The sequence below is a fragment of the Mixophyes fleayi genome, chromosome 3 (genome assembly GCF_038048845.1).
Source record: "Mixophyes fleayi isolate aMixFle1 chromosome 3, aMixFle1.hap1, whole genome shotgun sequence".
NCBI classification, from domain to species: Eukaryota; Metazoa; Chordata; class Amphibia; order Anura; family Limnodynastidae; genus Mixophyes; species Mixophyes fleayi.
This window is the reverse complement of record NC_134404.1, coordinates 228,672,055-228,694,767: the sequence shown is the minus strand read 5'-3', so window position 1 is coordinate 228,694,767 and position 22,713 is coordinate 228,672,055. Positions and strand designations below refer to the sequence as shown.

The 22,713-nt window shown below is 39.8% G+C and overlaps 1 protein-coding gene across 6 annotated transcripts in view; it reads right to left on the bottom strand.

Moving 5' to 3' along the window:
• Nucleotides 1-19,345, bottom strand: part of SASH1 (SAM and SH3 domain containing 1) — a 191,205-nt gene extending 171,860 nt beyond the window's left edge. For 2 of the 6 annotated variants that reach the window (XM_075203245.1, XM_075203246.1), the window contains exon 1: nt 587-1,043. In XM_075203245.1, the coding sequence (XP_075059346.1) occupies nt 587-691 (105 nt within the window). In that variant the 5' untranslated portion in view covers nt 692-1,043. Of the gene's footprint in view, nt 1-586; nt 1,052-19,279 lie in introns of those variants that run through there. The other 4 variants (XM_075203241.1, XM_075203242.1, XM_075203240.1 and 1 more) reach the window with 4 other exon arrangements.
• Between the last annotated feature and the right edge of the window lie 3,368 nt (nt 19,346-22,713).

Here is a 22,713-nt window from a genome sequence, read left to right as displayed (position 1 = left end):
GGTTCTAGAGATAATCTTAATCCCAACCTATGCAATTTAGGTAATTAAAGGAACCTACACAGAACATAAAAAACAAACAACATACAGTATTGTGCAAAACATGTGGTCAGTAACCTTCAATCGGAATTCACTGTAACATAAGCACAGAGGAAATTTGACATTGTACTAGGTAACTGCTGTGACAAGTTTGAAAGCACATGGTAAAGTGTGTTTATTAAAGTTAGCAAAGCCGAATGTAGTAGTTTACAGTTAAATACAATTTATCCCTCTAACAGATACAGATATTCTAGCAAAATGCAAATAATAATAATATAGAAAAGTATTATTAGCAATAATAATTATATAAAGTAAACAAAAATAAGTATAGTAGAAATGTAAGTAATATAGACATACCATTCTGCGTATCCAGTGTAATGACCACACCATACCTCATTAGGTAGATAGTGTGATGATTTCTAGTCTAATCAGCTGCTACATGACATAAACATGTATAGTGATTAGTTTTCACTAGTTATCCAGTGGCTATAAACTCTCATGTAATTAATTATCCCACCTTGTCAAGCTCCCTCCCCCAAAGCCAACTTACCAGAATTCCCATCACATCTGTCCAGAGTTTGGAGAAGGCGTCAGACTCCTCTATGCCTTCTGCTTGGGTATCAGGGGGACTAGCTGCTGCCTGTTCTCCCTCCATTGTGGTCGGAGTCCCAGCCTGAGATGCCCTCAGTGATACAGAAGACTGGACGTGTCACTGATCTGTGCTCCTCACTAGTAACATTCCTCACCCAGCCGCCCTGAGCCCCCCAGGATAGACTCGCAGCCAGGTGACCACAACGTGTGCTCTTCCTCCGGCTGCAGCATAGTATTCCCCAGTCAGAGAGCTACTGCTCAGCTCCCGGGACTTGGCAGCTTGTACCCTATGCAAACTTCACACTCTTCTGCAGGCACACTACTAGCATCAGAGCCTGGACTACTCCACAGAGTTAAGCAGAGGGGGGAGCCATTTCACAACAACAAAGTACTCGGGGAAACTGTGCGTCTCCTGAACAAGTCACACAGTCATTTATTGACACAGCCTGAGATCTAGCGAGTCTGTGATGTTGATTGGGCTATAGAATTGGAATTTCTTCGCAACTCCCCCTCCAGACTATTATGGGATATCCCGACTCCACATGACTGTTCACTCACTGTAAGCTATAGAAAGAAAGATTTCAGCAACAAAAGGTAGTGTGATGTCAGGCTCCCTGCATGGAAAGGAGACAGAATAAATGTCCAGCTGTGCTCTGGACCTCCTTCTAGTTACTGGTCATGTAGATTAAAGAGTCCTCTCATGATGACAACTACTGATATGGTGTGATATTTCTGAATGAAACTTAAAAAAAAATTTAATGTTAAGTTTTGTGTCAATGAATGCATATTTTTTTTAACATTTCCATAAGGAGTAGCTCCAAATAATTGGAACAACATGTATACTGATTTTAGATTAATACAGGGTTTGATTCAAATAAGTGTAATCACCAATGGTGAACGCTTTACTTCCAGCTTCTGTCCTGGCCTTTGCACAATTTGCGATAGGAAGGAGGTGACGAGCACAAAGCCAAGGATCCTCTCCTGCGATGCAGTCCCCATAGGATAGGACGTTTAACATCAGAAACGCCATCCACTAATGTCATCATCATCATCAGCTAGTTATATAGCGCCACTAATTCCGCAGCACTGTACAGAGAACACACTCACATCGGTCCGTGCCCCATTGGAGCGTAAAATCTAAATTCCCTAACAGACAAACACACAGACCAGGAGAGACTATGGTCAATTTGATAACAGCCAATTAACCTACTAGTAAGTTTTTGGAGTGTGGGAGGAAACCGGAGCACCTGGAGGAAACCCACGCAAAACGAGGGAGAACATACAAACTCCACACAGAGAAGGCCATGGTTGGGAATTGAACTCATAACCCCAGTGCTGTGAGGGAGAAGTGCTAATCACTAAGCCACCGTGCTGCCCGTGATGTCATCTTCAGATGATGTTAGCTGTCGTGGTCTAGCTCCAAATATTGGATCTTGATAAATAGGGCATTTTCGCAGTCTCCATAGTTTAGCACAGGCTGTGGAGACTGGTCTGATAGTATGATGATACAGTGCAAATACATATGCCACAAATGATTGTGGTGCCAGACAATTTCCTGTATGCTTAACTAATAGTTATTTACACTCCTCCTTCTTCCAGTATTTGACTTAGGTTGCAGTAGTTAATTAACTACTACAGAGCCAAGCCAGGGGCTGTGAGAGGGTGTCTTCAGCCTTCAAGTATGAGTGACCAGGGCCGCCAAGAGGCCCTGGTACAGCAACTTATTGGGGCCCCTTCCATAGCCAAAGAAAGGGGCATGTTCGTACCATGTCGGTGGCTCCTCCCACTACACAGGTATTTTGTACCTGCTTCCCCGCCCTTTTGACGCCCCTGTGAGCGAGCATGCTGCAGAGAGCATGGAGAGGTTTTGGCTACAAGAGTTCTGTGGGCCCAGCAAGGAGTGCTTGTGGGGCATCTGGGAAACTAAGTGAGTTAAACTTGTTTAAATGTGAATTGTTCGAATCACAACTGTCTTATAAGCTATGTAGAAAGTGCAAGGAGAAAGACTTTATTCATTTGTAATTGCAACTCACAAATTGTGCAGGTATGAGGAGAAGGACTTTACTGATTGGCTATACAATTATTACATCTTAAAGCAGCCATCTCACGTAGATTTTTTTCCCCCACTAAATAACAAGTTAAGTACATTTTAGGCATGAATCATTTTTTTTAGCTATAATACTACAAATCATTGTCTAATTTCTAAAATCTCTCTGTCTGTCAAACAATACTGGCTGCCAGACACATATACAGATACTCTGCTACACAGGCTCACAGCTCTCAGCATGCCATGTGACGGCAGAGGGTCGAGAAGGAGTTTGTCACAGTGCAGACTGAGCTCAGATGGGTTTCCCAAAACCTCTCTGCTCACTACATCATGTGCTATGTGACTGTGGTTGCCATGATGTGACTGTGGTTGCCATGATTGTCTAGAATCATAAATCATTTATAGTAGCCTGAAGAAAAATAAAACAGGGGAAATGGTAAATACCAACATTCTTTTTATAGCCTGCCACAGTGATTTATGTACAAAAAAATCCACCTGATTTCTTCACGGGATTGCTGCTGCAAATAACAAACATAACAAAATAGAAAGTGTATGTTCTAAAGGGAATCTGTGGTAAATGCATAGATGCCTTAGAGTTCAGGGAACAACCAATGCATTTTGAGGTATGATAAAAAAAAATAGATTACATTTTTCTATAGATCGTACAGTGTCAGAGAGGTGTTAAAAGCAAAAAATAATTTATAACCGCTATAAAGAGGAAAGTAAGCTATGCACCTGCGTGCCTTCTTTTATGTAGACAACTGGTTTGATCAGCTTAATCTTTTGGAAGGCAAATGGAGGCACACCTTTACTACAACATTATTAAAGTATGGAAACTTGGTTGTCAGCTTTTCTCCTTCACTCGGCAAACTTATGTTCTGTACTATTCCAACCAAAATAGCTAAGAAACATCCTGTGTAGGTAACTGCAGTCTTGTTTTCAATAGTCGTCTTTATTCAAGTGAGCAGGTCTACGTCACAAAATAAATATTATGCACTTTAATGTGGTCCACTGACTAACATGCACAAAATACATTTCTGGAATTACTCTAGGGTTGAACCCTGTGCTGAGCTTTGTGGAAATATTTCTAACATTCTTATTCACTTTCTCTATGTTTAAAAACACATGCATATATACATTTAAAGTTTAGTTATACCCAACACAAAATTTTAAAACACCTATAGTAAACTCCATGTAAGTGATAAATGGGTTATATATGTCAAATGCTAATTGCATATATATCAGATAAATAGTTGGAGATAACGATAAATATTGTTGGATGATGACCACTTCTGACTGGGTATGTGGTTATCCTCCAACTGCAAATGTTGCTTTGTAGGATCTATTTGATCCGAGTGCTGAACAGATAGATCTTTCAGATTTTGCAACACATATTTATGTATGTTAGGCTAAATGTGACAGAGATCTGACTACCCAGCAGTTTGGCTGAGCAGACGGATTGGTCCCTGTATGGCCAACTTAACATATATTATGATGATATAAATGTACTACTTCTATTATTCCTGTCACATGTTGGTAAATTGTATTCTGTCATCAAGTATATATTCTATATAACTTAATTTTAAATGATAATTATATAATTACCTAGGCACTACTATAAAATTAAATTTTTGTGATTTATTCATTTACTTTGGATGTGTTCTGTTTCCTTTGGATGTGTTCTGTTTGGAATACATGTGACAAAGATTTCCAGAGTGTGTAAGATTTTAGGCTGTCATATTTGGAAAGTCTCCTTGTCTCCTCCTCACCCCCAAATTCCTGGTCTCTGGAGGATAGAACAGACTTCACAAATACCAAGTAATACAGTCTGTTTTCTATAAACTGAGTACAAAATTTCACACCTCATTACTCATTGTTCCTTAAGTCACTATTAACTGTTTTACTACCAGCAATATTTCTAACAAAACATTTATATAGCACTACACACTGGACATTTCACATAGTCCAAAAAGTAAATAAAAGAAGAATAAATGAATGAATGAATGAATTTAAATCTTCTACACCTTCTATTCTCTAGAAAATCATCTGACTTTCAAAGAACAATTTTTCAAGGTTAAAGTGAACAGCTCTTCAATATTGTGGTTTATATAGTTGTGATTAAAATAAAACTATTGTTGCAAAGACAAAATATGTGCAATGTTGGAAATGCAGGTCACAGACAAAAAGGGTGTATCAAGGAGACATACTTGCAAGCATGGGTCCACACAATCTGAGATGTGCTGTCATTCTACCAAAAACGCATAATCAATTTGCTCACATAAAAAACAATGTCATATAGATAACATATGCCCGCCAATCACAAATGTTTTGTTGATGGGGAATTTTTATGCTGGCTCATAAGTTTTGAGCAGAATAGAAATGCTAAAACATTTTCTTTAAAAACACTTAGGGGTGTATTTAACATTGGTGGCTAGTGGGCAGCAGTAAGTATAATTTTGTATCGCTATATATCTCAGTGATATAACAATATTTTTCATGTAGGGCTCAACCCCCCACCTCCAAGCCCGCCCATTAACTACCAGAGAACCCCTTCCTAATGCTGCTGACAAAAGTAGGAAGTGGCTCTCTGTGGCTGCTGCGCATGAGTGGAGTGATTAAGGTCACGCGTGTGCAGAGAGATAGGACCCATAAATGGATCCTCAGTAGTTTCTCCAGTGGCGATCGACACCAGTGGATCAGTTTCAACAGATTTTCTGTAAAAATATCAAAAGCTGATCATCAGTTGTTCATCTGGAGTTTCAGTTAAATAATTCCCCTATATTTTCATATAAATAATACATTATGCACTATTGCTTGAAAAACATCAGCAAGTTCACCTATTGTGGTCAATGAAGACATTGTGAAAACATTAATAAATAATCCTAGGCAATCATAATTATTATGATATATGATAACTGTAAATATGCTGGAGTGTTAAATGTTTAAATGCATGGAAGCCTGTGTTTTGAAAACTTATTTATCACAGTTTAAGAAGCAGAGCATTTTATTGTCAGCATTGCAATATATATAGATAGATGGATAGATAGATAGATACATAGATAGATAGATAGATAGATAGATAGATAGATAGATAGATATAAAGAAAAAATAACTTTAATACAATAATGCATTTTTCAATAATCCATCTTCCCCCCCAATGAATTAAACCACTGGGGTCTGATTGACAGAACACTCATGGACCAGAAGGTGCACACCCACAGCTGTGGTTGCTTCTCCAGGCAAAAAACTACCTTTGTATTTCCTTAGTGCCCCTGACATTATCTCATGAAATCATCATGTCACTTTGTGTGACTTTCGAGACCAGCAATGATAATTTACTTTTGTTATCTTTTTGTTTTTCAAAACATTCAGTGTAACAGGTTTCTACATAAAAGATGTCATATCACTGGTATATTTCAATCTTTTTGCTAATCAGTACAACTTAAATCTGTATATTTGTAAATGACATATTTACACTGCCTTGGCTGACTCCCATTATTAATAATATGTACTGGATATATGGTTCGCATGCAAAGACCTATAAGCAGGAAACGCAAAATAAACATAAAATAGGTTTCTGTTGCTCCCCCAGCAGTTTTACACTAGGCGTACGTCTGCTTCAGCTGCATAGTTGACATAGTTTTCTATACTTTACTATTTTCACAATTTACAATTATGCTGAAGCTTTCGTGAGCCCGTCATTTAGTTTGTTAGATTCAGATAAATCAATTACAAAGCATAATTCAATTTAGGTTATGAAACAAGCATCATCCTGTTAATTCGCATATTTCCACACCAATTAAATCTTTTAGGCTGTAATTAAAGCAGTTCTTTAAATATCTTTATTTGTTTATACTGCTGCCCACACAGTTACACAAATACATGTAAGTAAGGCTCTGTTTCAGGGTAAGCAAGGCCTGTTTCATCTTCTTTTTCCCACCTGTTTCAAAATTATATAAATGTGTGGTGGTCGAGTACTGATGGGAAATCCTTCCCTCACCTTGTCTCCCAGATACGAGTCAGGTTCTTTTCTCTTTCGGATATCCGGTGGTCAGGAGATAAATACTTCAATGAAAGGGACAAAGATTGGTCAAACAACTTTATTTTATTGAGAATGCAGGTAAGGATAGTTTTGGTAAGCCACCGCGCCACTGACCCCTTCAGCTCAATAGTAATGACAAAATAATGCGTCTGATCAGCATAGAGCACAATAGCATTTAACATATAACATACACCTGGTGAGTATAAGGCACAATAGCGATCACATCTTCAATACACATTGTCTAATAAGGCACACTGGTAATCACAGTTACTACTTTCAAGTTAACAATATCTGACTGGTGATGGTGCAAGAACCATCAATAATAACTCATCAAGACTCTTACGGTCACTACCGCGCCCACTAGAGGGCTCCTTCTTATTCAGGTGTTTGGGGTACCGTGCTATTCCCTATGGGTCAGGCGCCCCACTTTTAGCATCTACTGCTGAGTTAACTTGAATCGCAGCGGTACAACACTGAATGTCACACCTTCAATATTAATAAATCAATTCTTAGGTAAATCACATAACATTAACATCCATCTAAAACATTTGGTGCACCAATATTATCCCCGGTAACGTTACCATATTTTACACTCAGTCCTGGGCTGACCTGTGCACAGGAATTTGGTAGCGTTCCAATGTCCTGCAGAGGTTTCCATCAAGGGTTAAGTATTATAGTAGAAAGCAGGGCTGTTGCTCAGTTCAGCCACAAAATGGCGCTGTTCTCTTAACAGTCAATGAATCTCTATCAGCACACACAGGATATAGCTGAAAGGACAGTCTTAATTGTTCCCTGCAGCCTGTGTAAGGTATGATCTGGGGGGAAAAGCTCCCAAGAAGGGAACAGTAGCCTTCCTTGTACAAGAATGCAATGTCAGTTTTGGATAGATTCTCTCATCACTCTTCCCTCTGACACTGGGGTGTGTGCAATACACTGCAGGCTCGGGTTTTACCTTGAGAGGCTTCTGTAGTTAGTGGAGACTGTCTTTGGCGCCCCACTGCATGTCCCCAACTGTTCTCCGTCCGCTTTGCTGGCAATGTCACCAGTTCTGACAGCAGCTTATCTTCTCTCTGTTCGGCTGCACCTCAGCCACCCTTGTTCCTTCTACCATGCTGCTCTCTCTTTCTCCTCCTTCCTGCACATCCTCTTCCTGTTACTCCCCCAGCCAATCAGGGCCTTCATCCTCCTCCTGTCAATCACTACTGGTTACAAGTCTCCAGGAGCACAATTAACCCCTTGTAGCCCTGCATTTTAACAGCGCTTATGCACTCCTCTGTGCTGTTCAACTGGGCTTTGAGGCACCACACATGTATAATTTCCACCCAGAGAGACTGGTAATGTTTATCCAGGGGAGTTTGTGCTACTAAGTGGGTCACTATATAACAACAGTATAGTTGCCATTACTTGAAAATCATTGTCACTGGTGTGAATATGTACATGTTATGTGCAGAACATTCAAAGGCAGTACACTACATGCCAAGTTGAACAGAAAGATTTTTGGGGAGCCCGGTGATCCCTTCCAGCCTCCCACTGCCCCCTAGGCCTGAGCATGTGTAGTGAAGCCTTGTGACGGCCTCATTGACATGATAGTGGGTACAGGCAGAGGCTTCACTAAGGAAAAGCAGCAGGTAAGTGAACATTAAAACACTCATCTATATTGTGAATGTGTCCTCTGTACTCACTGAAAAGCAAGACACACCAAAAAAGTACATTCCAGGTACGCCATGTCCCTCAAAGAGTATGGGTGATGCATTTACCAGAAAGCAAGAATCTCCATAATGACAGACATGATGGACACAGCTAACTGTATATGAGGAACAATAGTCACTGTGCATAGATTTTACCAAAGGTATAGTCAGCTTCATCAACTGTGTCAGTTATTTTAGAGTTCCTTGACCATTTAATGGATCAGAAGAAAATCAAAATGTGCTGTGCTGTTAATTATGATTATGAAAATGTGTGTGTGCAAAGAAAATAGAGGGGATTTAGTAAATATCAAAATGTGCTGGTTAGATTAATTGCTATCATGAAGCTAGTAATAATAGTCTTTGATTTATTCAAAGAAATAGTTTGACTCTGGTGTAATTTTATGATATAGATGAAAGCTTGCATGGCAGGGCTTGGGGTTGTCCTTTGTTTTGCCATAATAAGTTAACGGTATGTCTTTATAAAATAAAACTATATATATTTGAATGAGTAAACATTCTCTGACTTTTCATTATATAAATAAAATAAATAAATAAGGTTAATTATATAAAAATATATATAACCCCCAGATTTTCCACTCCTAAAGGCGTTTTCCAATTTAAATATGAATTTTACCAAATGACATCCCTCCCAATAATAGTATTTTGGTAGCGGTCCTTCTGCTGGTGCCCCCACCATTCACTGTATTTAGTGGGATCCCAGCACTTACATATAGCCTGGTCCTGGCAATCATCTTCGGTGCTTCTTGGCTCTCTCAATTGCAGGGAAGTTCCAATTTACGGACAGAGACGGCCAGCGCCAAAAGTAATTAGCAGAGGTCCTGAATTATGTAAGTGCTGGGACCATGCTGAACACAGCAAATGTAGTATTATTGGTAGGGTATGGGATTGAGTAAGCTTCATGGTTACAGTGGAAAACCCCGTTAACGCTATTTAACAGCTTCTTATTTTCAAATACATTTTTCAAAAGCAAAGTTCACTATAATTCTGTGAAGAGGTAGATTATGTATTTCCTCTCACATGAAACCAGCAGGCCCAGTGTAAAAAAGCAGAGCAGCCAAATACAGTTTGCATGAAAGGCAGTACATTAAAACAAGTGGTTATTATGACAGCTAACAAGTTTTCACACATATGTCTGAACTAGGAAAAGCAGGTTAACATCTTGGCGGAGTGCCAAAAATTTCAGACTGTCTGCAAATATTGTACCATGATACATAAGGAAAATGTACATTGATTAATTCTACACTGCTTGATGTGCCAGTGAACATGATATTCCAACTGCACAGCAAATGTCACAGAGCATCTGTTGCGTCCCAAAATATAGCCACAGGTTGGGGAATTTTTATAGAACAAAACCCTAATTGTTTTTTTGTACTCTCAACATGTATAGTGACTCACAATATACAAATAGCGGTTTCAAGTAACTAATATGGGTACCTTTAAGACCAGGGGCCTGTAATGCCATCCTCAAGACAACGCTTGTATTTGTCATCATATAGATATGAATGTATGAATATACTGTATATCTCCTATTTACACTATTACCCATGGGTACCCATGCAAACTTGTGAAAATGTATTGTTATAGGATTTTATTTTAAAAAAAACTAGCGCACCAGATTATGTGCATGACAAGCTATTGGAGCACAGACAAATACAATACTATAAAATTTAAATGAAACTTATCACAAAATCTATTCAGTTGAAAATCAACTCTCCTTAAATCATATACAGTTAGATGCCAGAAAAGTGCATTTAAGATGAGCAGACAGGTTGCTACAAAATCAGATCATGTGACAATTTCAACACTTTTGAAAGTTGGACAGAACATCAAAGCAATGTTTTCTTAAATAGTTTGGGTGGAGCAGACACTTTTTTTTACACCTTACTTAGCCATAGGGCGTTGTGGCTGCTAGATTCACTTAACAGTATGCCTTTATACCAGAGACTTCACTAACACAGTTCTTTCCTTATTCATTTTAGCTCCTATAAATTTTAAACAGAATACTAGGACATTCTTGTAATGTAGTTTCTTTAGCCCATTTAAGCTCCCTTTAGTTTAATCTAGTAGCCAAAATTTGTAAAACAACTACTACTACTACTAACAAATATTTACACACATAGGGCTAGATTTACTAAGCTACGGGTTTGAAAAAGTGGGGATGTTGCCTATAGCAACCAATCAGATTCTAGCTTTCATTTATTTAGTACCTTCTACAAAATGATAGCTAGAATCTGATTGGTTGCTATAGTCAACATCCCCACTTTCTCAAACCCGCAGCTTAGTAAATCTGGCCCATTATGTTAAGGTCAGTAAATTACAATGTAGAGAATAATAATTTCAAAGTATTTTACCATTTCAGTACCATAAATAGGATTATCCAGATGGAACTGGGACACGTGTAACCATGAAGTTTTATATAGTCAAGGAACTGCTTGGTGACTTTACTTTTTTGTTTTTATTAAGAATTCACATCAATAGTGCATTACATTGCATTGCATTGCATTACATTGCATTTCACCTCTGATTCTCTCTCCCCTTCTTCCTCCCTTCCAGTCGGGGTCCCTCAGGGCTCTGTCCTTGGACCCTTACTATTCTCACTATACACCTTTTCTCTGGGTGCACTCATCAGCTCCTTCGGCCTCAAGTACCACCTTTATGCTGATGACACTCAACTCTACCTTTCCTCTCCTGATCTCTCTCCCTCCCTTCTTTCCAGGGTATCCCCATGCCTCTCTGCCATCTCCTCCTGGATGTCCTCTAGATTTCTTAAACTCAATCTTGCTAAAACTGAACTCATTGTCTTTCCTCCCTCTTGTACCTCCTTCCCCTCTGACCTCTCCATCACTGTTGACAACTCATCTATCTCCCCTGTTCCCCAACTCCGCTGCCTAGGTGTCATCCTCGACTCCTCTCTCTCTTTTGCCCCTCACATTCACTCTCTCGCCAAATCCTGCCGTTTCCAGCTTCGCAACATTGCCCGCATTCGGCCCTTCCTCTCCCAGGATGCCACCAAATCTCTCGTCCACTCTCTGATTATCTCCCGCTTGGACTACTGCAACCTTCTCCTTATCGGCCTCCCCCTCTCTCATCTCGCTCCCCTTAGATCTGTACTTAACGCCGCTGCTAGGCTTATTTTCCTCTCTCGCCGTTCCACCTCTGTATCCCCACTCTACCAAGCCCTTCACTGGATCCCCTTCCCCTACAGAATCCTTTTCAAGCTCCTCACTCTGACTTACAAGGCCCTCGCCAACTCCACTGCTCCCTACATCTCTAACCTTATCTCTATTCACACTCCCTCCCGCTCACTGCGATCGTCCAACGATTGTCGCCTCTCTTCCCCTCTGATTACCTCCTCTTACGCACGTATCCAAGACTTCTCCCGCGCCGCTCCCCTCCATTGGAACAAGCTCCCCCGCTCCATCAGAACTTCCCCTAATCTGTCCTCTTTCAAACGAACATTAAAAACCCACCTTTTCCTTAAAGCCTTCCAGTCTCATGCCTTAACTCCCACCGGTCGGCTACCTCTCTTTCTCATCCCTTCTTCCCTTCTCCCCCTTCCTCCTGTCTCTCCGTCTCATCCATGTGTATGTCTGTCTTCCCCTCCCTTTAGATTGTTCGCTCCTTTGAGCAGGGCTCTCCTACCTTCTGTTTCCATCACTTTTAACTGCACTCTCCAGCTACTCAGCTCACCTCCTCTCAGTCCCTCTGCCCTCTGTCTCCTCTTGCTTCTCTCCGCTCCCCTCAGTGACTCTCAACATGTCATCCGTGCCAACCCTCTTGGGCCATAGTTACCTGCCTGTACTCACTTTTCCCGTCCCTCCCTCTCTTTCATGCTGTGCTTGAGCCCCCAGAGTTATAGTGCTTACTGTTACTTGTACTGTGCTGTTTCACCTTGTACTGTGCCATTGTTTGTCCTTGTACGGCGCTACGGATACTTTGTGGCGCCCTATAAATAAAAATTAATAATAATAATAATTACATGCTCACTAGTCTGCCATTAGATCTTTTGGCCCAGGAGAATAGTTATATCATATCTCACCCACACATCACCAATTGGTTATGTTAGAAATATGCTTACCAAACCAGTATAAACTGTGTGTATAGATAAATGTATGAACACACAAAACTGAAGGATACAAAGCACCTGGGGACTTTTTATACTAAAAAGTCATATCACGTGATAATGTCAATAATGTCAAGGACTCTGTCTTTTGACACTGGATCCTGCATGCATTAACATGTGCACCTGGTACTTTGTAAATGTGTCTCTGTTATTTTAAAGTCTAAAGAAAAATGATTTTATTTTAATTAAATGATCTGCTTCTCAGTATACATGTAGTGATTTAGCTTTAAACTGCTTGAAGCGAAACAAGCCATTCCTTTGCTGAAGCTCAGTGAAATTGTGTTTCAATAGAGCAGAATGACCTAAAGGTAAGGTTTGGTTTCACATCATTTAAGACAACAGTTAAAATGCTTATAAAAGAACATAAAAAGTTTAGCATTCAATAGCTGTATTTGGTGTCTTTTATGAAATATTATCTTCAATTAGACGTACAATAGTACTTCACTTTAAGATGTAACACAATATACTAACTGAAGTATAAATGAGTGTATCTCAAACAGTATTAATATTGAATTTTATATTATTAATAGTGTCATAGTACATGCTTCATGGTTCACTCAACACTGGATGCTTGATTCTGAATAATTCTACCAGAGTTGTAATGAATAACCTTTGTATGGCCATCAATCAATGGCTTTTTACAGAGTTTATGGCCAGCACGGTGGCTAAGTGGTTAGCCCTTCTGCCTTACAGCACTGGGGTCATGAGTTCAATTCTCAACCATGGCCTTATCTGTGTGGAGTTTGTATGTTCTCCCCGTGTTTGCGTGGGTTTCCTCCGGGTGCTCCGGTTTCCTCCCACACTCCAAAAACATACTAGTAGATTAATTGGCTGCTAACAAATTGACCTTAGTCCAGTGGTTCCCAAACTTTCTCAGCTCGAGGCACCCTTAGGGTCATCGTAATTTTTCCAAGGCACCCCATAGCAAAAATAATTACCGGGTAGTCCGGTTGTTTAAGTAGTTGGGTCAAAATGACGTAAGATGTATTTAGACCCCTTCACCCTCACATTGTGCCCCTTTATCATATCACTCTGTATCCCCTTCGCCATCTCACACCCTGTGTTCCCCTCTTAGCCATCTCACACCCTGTGTCCCCTTCTTCGCCATCTCACACCCTGTGTCCCCCTCTTCGCCATCTCACACCCTGTGTCCCCCTCTTCGCCATCTCACACCCTGTGTCCCCCTCTTCGCCATCTCACACCCTGTGTCCCCCTCTTCATCAGTTCACACTCTCTGTCCCCATCCTTCAGCGTCTCTCTCTGTCCCCCTCCTTCAGAGTCTCTCTCTGTCCCCCTCCTTCAGCGTCTCTCTCTGTCCCACTCCTCCAGCCTCTCTCTCTGTGTCCCCCTCCTCCAGCCTCTCTCTCTGTGTCCCCCACCTCCAGCCTCTCTCTCTGTGTCCCACTCCTCCAGCCTGTCCACTTCATGGTGTCTCTCTCTGTCCCCTTCATGGTGTCTCTCTCTGTCCCCTTTAATGGTGTCTCTCTCTGTCCCCTTTCATGGTGTCTCTCTTTGCCCCCCTTCACTTCCTTTACTTACCTGCTTTCCTGGACGTCTTCTCTGCTGCTGCTGCTCCTCACTGAGGCTGACGGACGTGATGACGTCACGCCCGGCAGTCAGTGAGGAGGAGGATCTGGCGCTGGATGATGGGTACGTTTTTTTTTCTTCTTCTTCTTCTTGCTAGGGATCGAGGCACCCCTGTGACAGCGCCGCGGCACCCCAGGGAGCCGCGGCGCACACTTTGGGAACCGCCGCCTTAGTCTGTGTGTGTGTGTGTGTGTGTGAGTGTGTGTCTATATTCGGGAATTTAGACTGTAAGCCCCAATGGGGCAGGGACTGATGTGAGTGAGTTCTCTGTACAGCGCTGCAGAATTAGTGGCGCTATATAAATAAATGGTGATGGTGACGATTGTCATTGCAGATATATAATTCACAAGTGAGGTTTATATAAGAATAATATACTGTAAATAGTACCTGTATCAGCAATGAGTACTGATATAATTTCTTATAGTGGCTCTGTTGTGTTCGCTTTAGAGTTCAATAGGAAAATGTATGTATTATAAGCAATAATGAGCCCCCTACTGTGAATTTTCATGGTTATTAGAAGTAATTTAGGATCTCAGTGACTAGCAGGGGCAGGCTGGGGTGGACAGTAGGGGGGTTTCTACCCCCAGGGCCGATCCCACAGTGGGCTACCTTAGGCTGGGTTACCTTCATTTTTTTCCCTTTAAAATAGACTGCCGAGTTGAGTCTTGCACTCCGGGCTAAAATTTGCTGGCCCTTCCCTGATGACTTGTATATATCATTTTATATGGTCAATAAACTCTTCTGTCATTTCTAATAACCTTATAATACATAAGTGATGTATACACTCCTCCTCTATCTATAGATGCTGAGTTCTGATATCATTAGGAAAACTTGTCTATAACAAGGAATAAAGTACACCCTACTGTAAATTATTACGGCTATTGAAAGTCACCTGATCTTTATATGGTCACACAACTTCTCAATGACCTATAAAATCCTTATAGTTCAACTAGTGTTCCCCACATGTACCATTATGGACACCATGTGATGTAGGGTTCCTGTTTTATAATCAATGGTATTTTGTATTCCTGGACCTTGTGCCTGTTTATACTGTGCTGTGATCACATATAGGGGCATATTAAATTACAATTTGTGCCTGCGATTAGACGCGGCTGCATGGATCCCTGTACCGCAACACTGCAGATTGAATATGCCCCTCAATGTCTTGTGAAATTATGTACCACTATTTATGTCTCTGAAGGGTATATTCAATTAGGATTCACAGCTGAGCATGCAATAAGTGTCATTACAGTACTGCAACATTAGAGTGCGCACGGAAATCTGCGATGTTGTGGTACCGGGACCTGTGCAGTCACTATTTAAATATGCCCCTGAGAATTTATACCATAGGCCACATAGGGCAAAGAACTGCAAAAAAATAGATCTTACTGGTAAGCAAACTGGGGATACATAGTTGATGAGGTTGAAAAAAGACACCAGTCCATCAAGTTCAACCTATTTTGAATCTCCTGCGATCCTGCACTTATATTTGAAATTGATCCAGAGTAAGCAACCGCCAATCTGTTTCAATTGTGAAAATCCCCCCAGACTCAATATTACAGTTCTATTTTTACCCTATATCCACTACTATCCTTCATTTTAATTAATGGTCGTATCCCTGGATATAACTTTCCGCTAAAAATTTGTCTAACCCTTTCTTAAACATATCTATTGAATCTGCCATCACAACCTTCCCTAGCAATGAATTCCATATCTTGACTGCCCTTACTGTAAAGAACCCCTTCCTTTGCTGGTTGTGAAATTTCCTCTCCTCTAACCTTAGGGGGTGACCACATGTCCTGTGTATAGTCCTTGGGGTAAAAAGTTCCCATGAAGGTTCTCTGTATTGACCCCTAATGTATTTGTACATAGTAATCATATCTCCCCTTAGACGCCTCTTTTCTAAAGTAAACATGCCTAAACTGGCTAACCTTTCCTCATAACTTAATGACTCCATACCCTTTATCAATTTTGTCGCCCTTCTCTGAACCCTTTCTAGTTCCAAATTATCTTTTTTATAAAGTGGTGCCCAGAACTGTACTGCATATTCAAGATTCATATTCCATTTGGCCGCCCAATCCTCCAGTTTATTTAAGTCCCTCTGTAGAGAAGCTACATCTTGCTCTGATTTTATTACCTTACAGAGTTAAGTGTCATCTGCAAAAATAGAAACTTTACTCTCTAAACCATCACCAAGCTCATAAATAAATATATTAAAAAGGAGTGGCCCCAGCACGGAACCTTGATGTACTCCACTTAAGACTTTTGACCAATTAGAAAATGTTCCATTTATCACAACTTCTGTTCCCTATTCTCTAACCAGTTTTCGATCCAAGTACAAATGTTGATTCCTAGACCCAGTTCCCTTATTTTGTAAACCAACCTCTTGTGTGGCACTGTATCAAAGGCCTTTGCAAAATCTAAGTAGGCCACATCTACTGTGCTGCCCAAGTCTAAGTTCCCACTAACTTCCTCGTAGAAACTAATTAGATTAGTTTGACATGACCTATCCATCACAAATCCATGTTGATTCTCACTAATAATTTTATTGCGTACCAAGTAATCCTGAATATTATCCCTTAAAATAATAATAAAGGGGTGATAAACATAAACAACCCCTTTCAAAGCACATAAAGTATTCCAGCTTGTAATCTATTTAAAACCAAGAGAATATTATTTAAAAAAACACTCTGCTAGAACATTTGGCAATACAAGATTATAAAAAGTACATTAGAGATACTTTATTTTATTTTAAACATGCCAGCAAATCAAAACACTGTACTGTTTCAAAACCAACACCCAAAGTATGTAGGTTAATTTAATACTTTGCATCTTGAATCTGTTTTTCCTAATAATTGTGTTCTAAGGATAGTGAAACACATTTCAGGTGTGAGGACACATTGACCCATAGCATTTTTTTTAAAATGCTGTTTATCAATGTTAATGTTATATTTAGTAAATTGCTATCAAACAGAATAAGATATATAAGAGTGTTCTGACCTTTTCTGCTAAACCATTTATTCTTAATATGGTCACTTTTGTTGTGTACATTATAGACTTTTATTGCTAATATGTTTAGCACTCCTGTTAGAAATACCTAAGCATTTCCATAACAAAGGGCTCACTATAATCCTGACACACCTCCAGTAGAAATGGTGAGTTTCCTTACTAAATACACATCCTAGTAGCAAATTACCTAAATTTTCAGAATAAGCCCCCACCCCACCAAGTGACTTTGTTAGTAGCTACATTTTTATTGTCCCAACCTTTCATAAGTCTGATACAATGCCAGGTGGAGGGGGTCTGAAGGTGGTCAGCGGAAATGTTGTTAGACATCAATGGCAATGTGTTTAAGGAAGTATGTCTCTTCTACGTCATAGACATCAAAATCATTTCCCATTCCTCCATCACTGTTTGAAAATATTGTGTGGCATATTGAATGTCTTGCCTTAATTCATGCATCCTTCCCTATTTTGTGTCTGTCCTCAATAAAGCTTCGGGCTTGTGACTTCCCCACCCTAACCCTCTCATCTACCGTCCCCTCATATCAATTGCTTTTTGAATATGTTGCATCATTTAAATTTGCATGGTTAGTGCAGTACTCTATGGGGGTATTCAATTGTTCCTCCGGGCGCCGCCGGAACGAGCGCGTTAAAACTATTACCGTTTATACGGTAATATTGCGCGTAATTACCAGTCATACGGTAATTTAGTCGCTCAATTTCAGCTCGCTGCTTAGGAAGCTGCGAGCTGAAATTGAGCGAGTAATTACCATATAAACGGTAATAGTTTTAACGCGCTCATTTCAGCGGCGCCCGGAGGAACAATTGAATACCCCCCTATGTATAGTGTAGGATGTCATATCTTGTCCTTTATGCCTTGCAGACTGCATTGTGCTAAGATGTATGAATGATTATGTTTCACTGTGAACTGTGTACACTTGAATGTAATGTATTGTGTGTTTTTTGTACCTTTATACAAATAAAGTTACTTTTTTCATCACAAATAGGCGTCAAAATAACTATTGACTGCACTATGTTTTCGTTTTATCTTTTCACATTGAATAATTCCGCCCCCTTTTCTTAATTTGTGCATAATTTGATAGTTTGATCAAAAAGCAAAAACAAAACACTATAATTTTTAAAAACAATCTAATATATGCAGGCAAATAGGCATGCTACTATAAATGATAAAATCTTAGTGTTTAGTTTTAAAAACGGAAGTCGTTTTATATCTGTTTTTAGACTGTTCCCAGAACCTGTTTTTGAGGTGTCCTGACTGTTAGATGTGCACAATGTGTTACTGTAAACATAACCCACCTATGTTAGGGTGTTAGCACATTGGTACAATGATACATTGGGTCGCAGGAACAAAATTGTTTTGATACATTGGGTCGCAGCAAAAAAAATGTTTATATATATATATATATATATATATATATATATATATATATATATATATATATATATATATATATATTAGAATAATTACACATACAGCTCCTACCTGAAGTCATTTGGAAAATAAGTGTGCCAAATACAACATATTTTCATTAGACTTGTACTGCTTGTCTTGTGTTTTCTACAGTAACATTACAATATAGTTTAGCCTAACAAAGTGACATTTTCTCACTCATTTCGAAATGATAACATAGCTCATATCACATGTTAAACTAAATGTTCTCCTCTAGACATAAATATCCATTTTTCAAAATAAACATAGAAACACGAACATAGTTGCAATGCAATTAAAAATAACTGCTGAGAAATTCAGTAAATAAGATCATCTTTCAGCCACAGAAATTATATTTTTCTCAACCCAACACCTTCAGTTACAGAACTCATCCTGTTTCTCTGAACATTCTGTTCAAAAGCCTTTGCTTGGGGCATAATTATATGAAAACACGAAATTGTAAAATTTTTCAGGTAATATTTTTATCAGCTATTTTGGGCAAGAGTGAATAGTTCCATGATTTTTTTCAGTTATTATTATTATTATTATTATTATTATTATTATTATTATTAATAAAGCTGAGGCGATTTAATGAATAAATAGTTATCTGTTATATTAAGTGTAGCAAGAAGCAATTTCTGGAATGCAAAGTGCTTCCTTGGAGATTCTGCAATAAACCATCACTGACTTACCATGTGACATCAATGAAACAACAACTCTATGTCCCCAAGTGATGTAATTTCTCCAGTCTGGCAGGACACCAGATCCACGAAGCCACTTAGATCTGTGCAGAAAGCTTGAAGGACTTCAGGTTCTTGGTAGAATAAACTCCACTTCACATTCCATTAGAAAGTATCCTTGAATCTAATCCAGACATAGCCCAAATGAGCTATAGTCACAAATCTAGACTAGAAATGGCATCCTTTAGAAATGGTAATTAACATTGTAGTTTATGCAAGTAGATAGCATTCAGGTATTGGCTTTGCTCCACATACTAAACACAAGGCCACTTGGCACCTTGGTTTGCTCAGCATCAAGTTTGTAGTGAGTAGGAGGAAAATGAAACACCTCTTGCCTAGATCTAAACCTAAACAGTTAAGTAAAGTTACTTCCTTTTGCTGTCTCCAAAGTGTCCCATCCCCCGTGCATGTCTATCACCTATCCACAAAAAGCATCTCATTAACCCACAACACCTCCCCATCGGTAACCATCCCCCTGACCTGTGTTGAGAGAAGCAGCTCCAACTGAGTTGGCCTGCTACTGATAAAGTACAGTCCTGACAGATAAAAAGGAATGCTGTTTTACAAATAAATAAAACCAGAATAGGAGCAAAAAAACAACATAAAATAGTTAAACTCCATATTTTTCTTCAATGTTTGTACTGATGGGAGAAAGTGTTGCTAAGAGTAAAAAATAAAATAATAACAATAATAACTTAAAAATGTAATAATACACAAACAAAGTTATGCCAGTTTTATTCAATATACTGTATATATATTTTAGGTTTGAACAAATATTATTTCTGAAATTGAAATCCCACTTCATATGTATTGAATTTTAGTCTGAAAAATATGACAGAGCTTTTTATAGTCAAAGTGTATTCAATATGTATTTTATACTAAGGATAGAGAATTGATCATCATAGCTATACACCATATATACACATTCCTCTACAAGCTTCTGTTGCGCACATAGGGCCTGATTCCTTAAGGTAAGCAAAATGAACGTAAATTGCGTTTGTTTTTTAAAAAAACTGCATGTAAATCGGCCCTAAGACCTAGGAGCAGATCTGAAGAAAGTCTCATTTAATACTGGTCTAGGTTGCGCTCTGCTCTAATAGGCAATACAGTACAGGATACGTCCAATATATTTGTGGACTATAAAGTGCCAAAAAAACCAGATAAATACATACCTTTGAGATGCCCAAAGCTTGAATCAGACGTTGCTGTGCACGCTGGACATTGGCACGCCCTTACTTTACATTCACTACATGGATGCTCCCATTCCCTCCCCGTTCCGCCCATGAAATCTTGGGCTGTAGTAAGAGTCCATTCTGCCTCAAGATGAATTGGATGTTGCCGCGTTCATCGATGTATGGTCCAATTATGGGCATGTGCAGAGCATATTTTACGCAAAATACGGCACATTTCTGCATTTATGTTTCTTAATGAATCAGGCCCATACTGTGAAAGCAGCAATAAAATATTCTATAAAGGGAAACATAGTAATGCTGACCACAGACAAGTGAGCTGTCTTATAATGTTCCTACCAAAAAAAACCTCATTGGTTTGCTATGGGGCATATTAGAAAATGAGGTTGGAAGATCACTACTATTGGCCTGTGGGGCCATTTCTGACTACACTAGTATAACCGTCATAAACAAAGTGTTCCAGCTACACAGCCAAAGTGCAGTAAGTGCAATACCTGAGTGTAGGAGTATACAGGGCTTCACTGCATGGGCCTTCGCTTTGGTCTTCTGTTACTCCTCTATAGAGGATGGACCAGCATCACCACCCCACCCCCCTCACTGCCAAGACCCATGACAGACATAAGATGCTGAAATGTCTATGTGTCTTTGTAATTCAGCTGAATACATACTACTATCTCCTGTTATCACCCATTTGGGGCACCAAAACACTCCCTGCTGGGATGTTGACTTTTGTCTTTGTAAACAGGAAGCCTGTACACATGAAAATGCTTTCTTCCAGTAACACACCCTCCCCTAAATATCTTATTGTGTGAAATATCTGTATATTTTTGTTTGTAAGTGGTAATTAAAGTTTTATTTTTAAATAAAATAACTTGCATTTTATAAATGTTGATGATGATGATGATTTTAGGTTAACAGGCCCTTTACAAGCCAAATTGCTTCCTCTTTTGTTCCTCTGTTTAGCCTGGTTCGATAGTTATCAGTCTTCAGCCTGCTCTGTGGTGCATAGTATCCTATGTCAGCCTAAAATATGACAGTATGGAGCCACACCTGATTAAAAAGCTACTTGTCCCTGGAAGTTGCAATCCAATATTGGCAACGGTACAATACACTGTGCCAGTAGTTTACTTTAAACATTATATCAGTAGTGGCCTAACACATCATACCAACAGTGCCACAGTACATTATACCTGCAATGTCGGAACTTAGTAGTGTTCTAATGTATTACTTCAGCATGTGATGCCAGCAGTTCCCTTATACATTCAATGCCCACTTATACAAGTATATACAAGTGTATACACAAGGGTCCCACATGTTATACCATTATAGCCACTATACATTATGCCAGCTGTGCCACAATAAATGTTCTAGCAGTGTCCCCAAAACATTTTACTAGCAGAATCTGAAAACATACATTGAGTGTTCAGTGTCCAATAAGACCTTCTGGTGTCAGGGTCTGGGACACAGTATTATTATTATTATTATTATTATTAATTTTTATTTATAAGGCGCCACTAGGTGTCCGCGGCGCCGTACAGAGACAAACGAAATAACAATACGAGGAGAGACGGCACAGAACAGTAAACAATAATCACAGTACTCAGTGAGCTCAAGGCACAGCTAGAGGGGCGGGGGAAGGTCAGTCAACAACGGCACCAAGGAGGGAGGGCACGGATTAGAGGGAGACCCCCAGGGGAAGAGGGACCTCAAGGAGTAAGGCTAGGTAGCTGGCGAGCAGAGTAAAAGTGGTGAAGACAGGAGAAGAGAAGACCCTGCTCGAAGGAGCGTACAATCTAAGGGGAGGGGAAGACTGACAGAGAGACACAGGGGAGAGAGGGAGAGAAGGAGGAACGGAGAATAAGGATAGGGGAAGGGGAATGAGGGGGAAGAGTCAGAAGAAAAGGTAGGAAGTTAAGTGGGAGACTGGAAAGCTTTAAGAAAAAGGTGGGTTTTTAAACACTGTTTGAAGCTGGACAGATATGGGGAAGTTCTGATGGAGGGAAGGAGCTTGTTCCAGTGGAGGGGGGCAGCGCGGGAGAAGTCTTGGATACGCGCGTGGGAGGAGGTGATCAGGGGGGAAGAGAGGCGACGGTCATTGGCCGATCGGAGAGGGCGGGAAGGAGCATGAATAGAGAGGAGGGAGGAGATGTAGGGTGCAGTGGAGTTGGCGAGGGCCTTGTATGTAAGAGTGAGGAG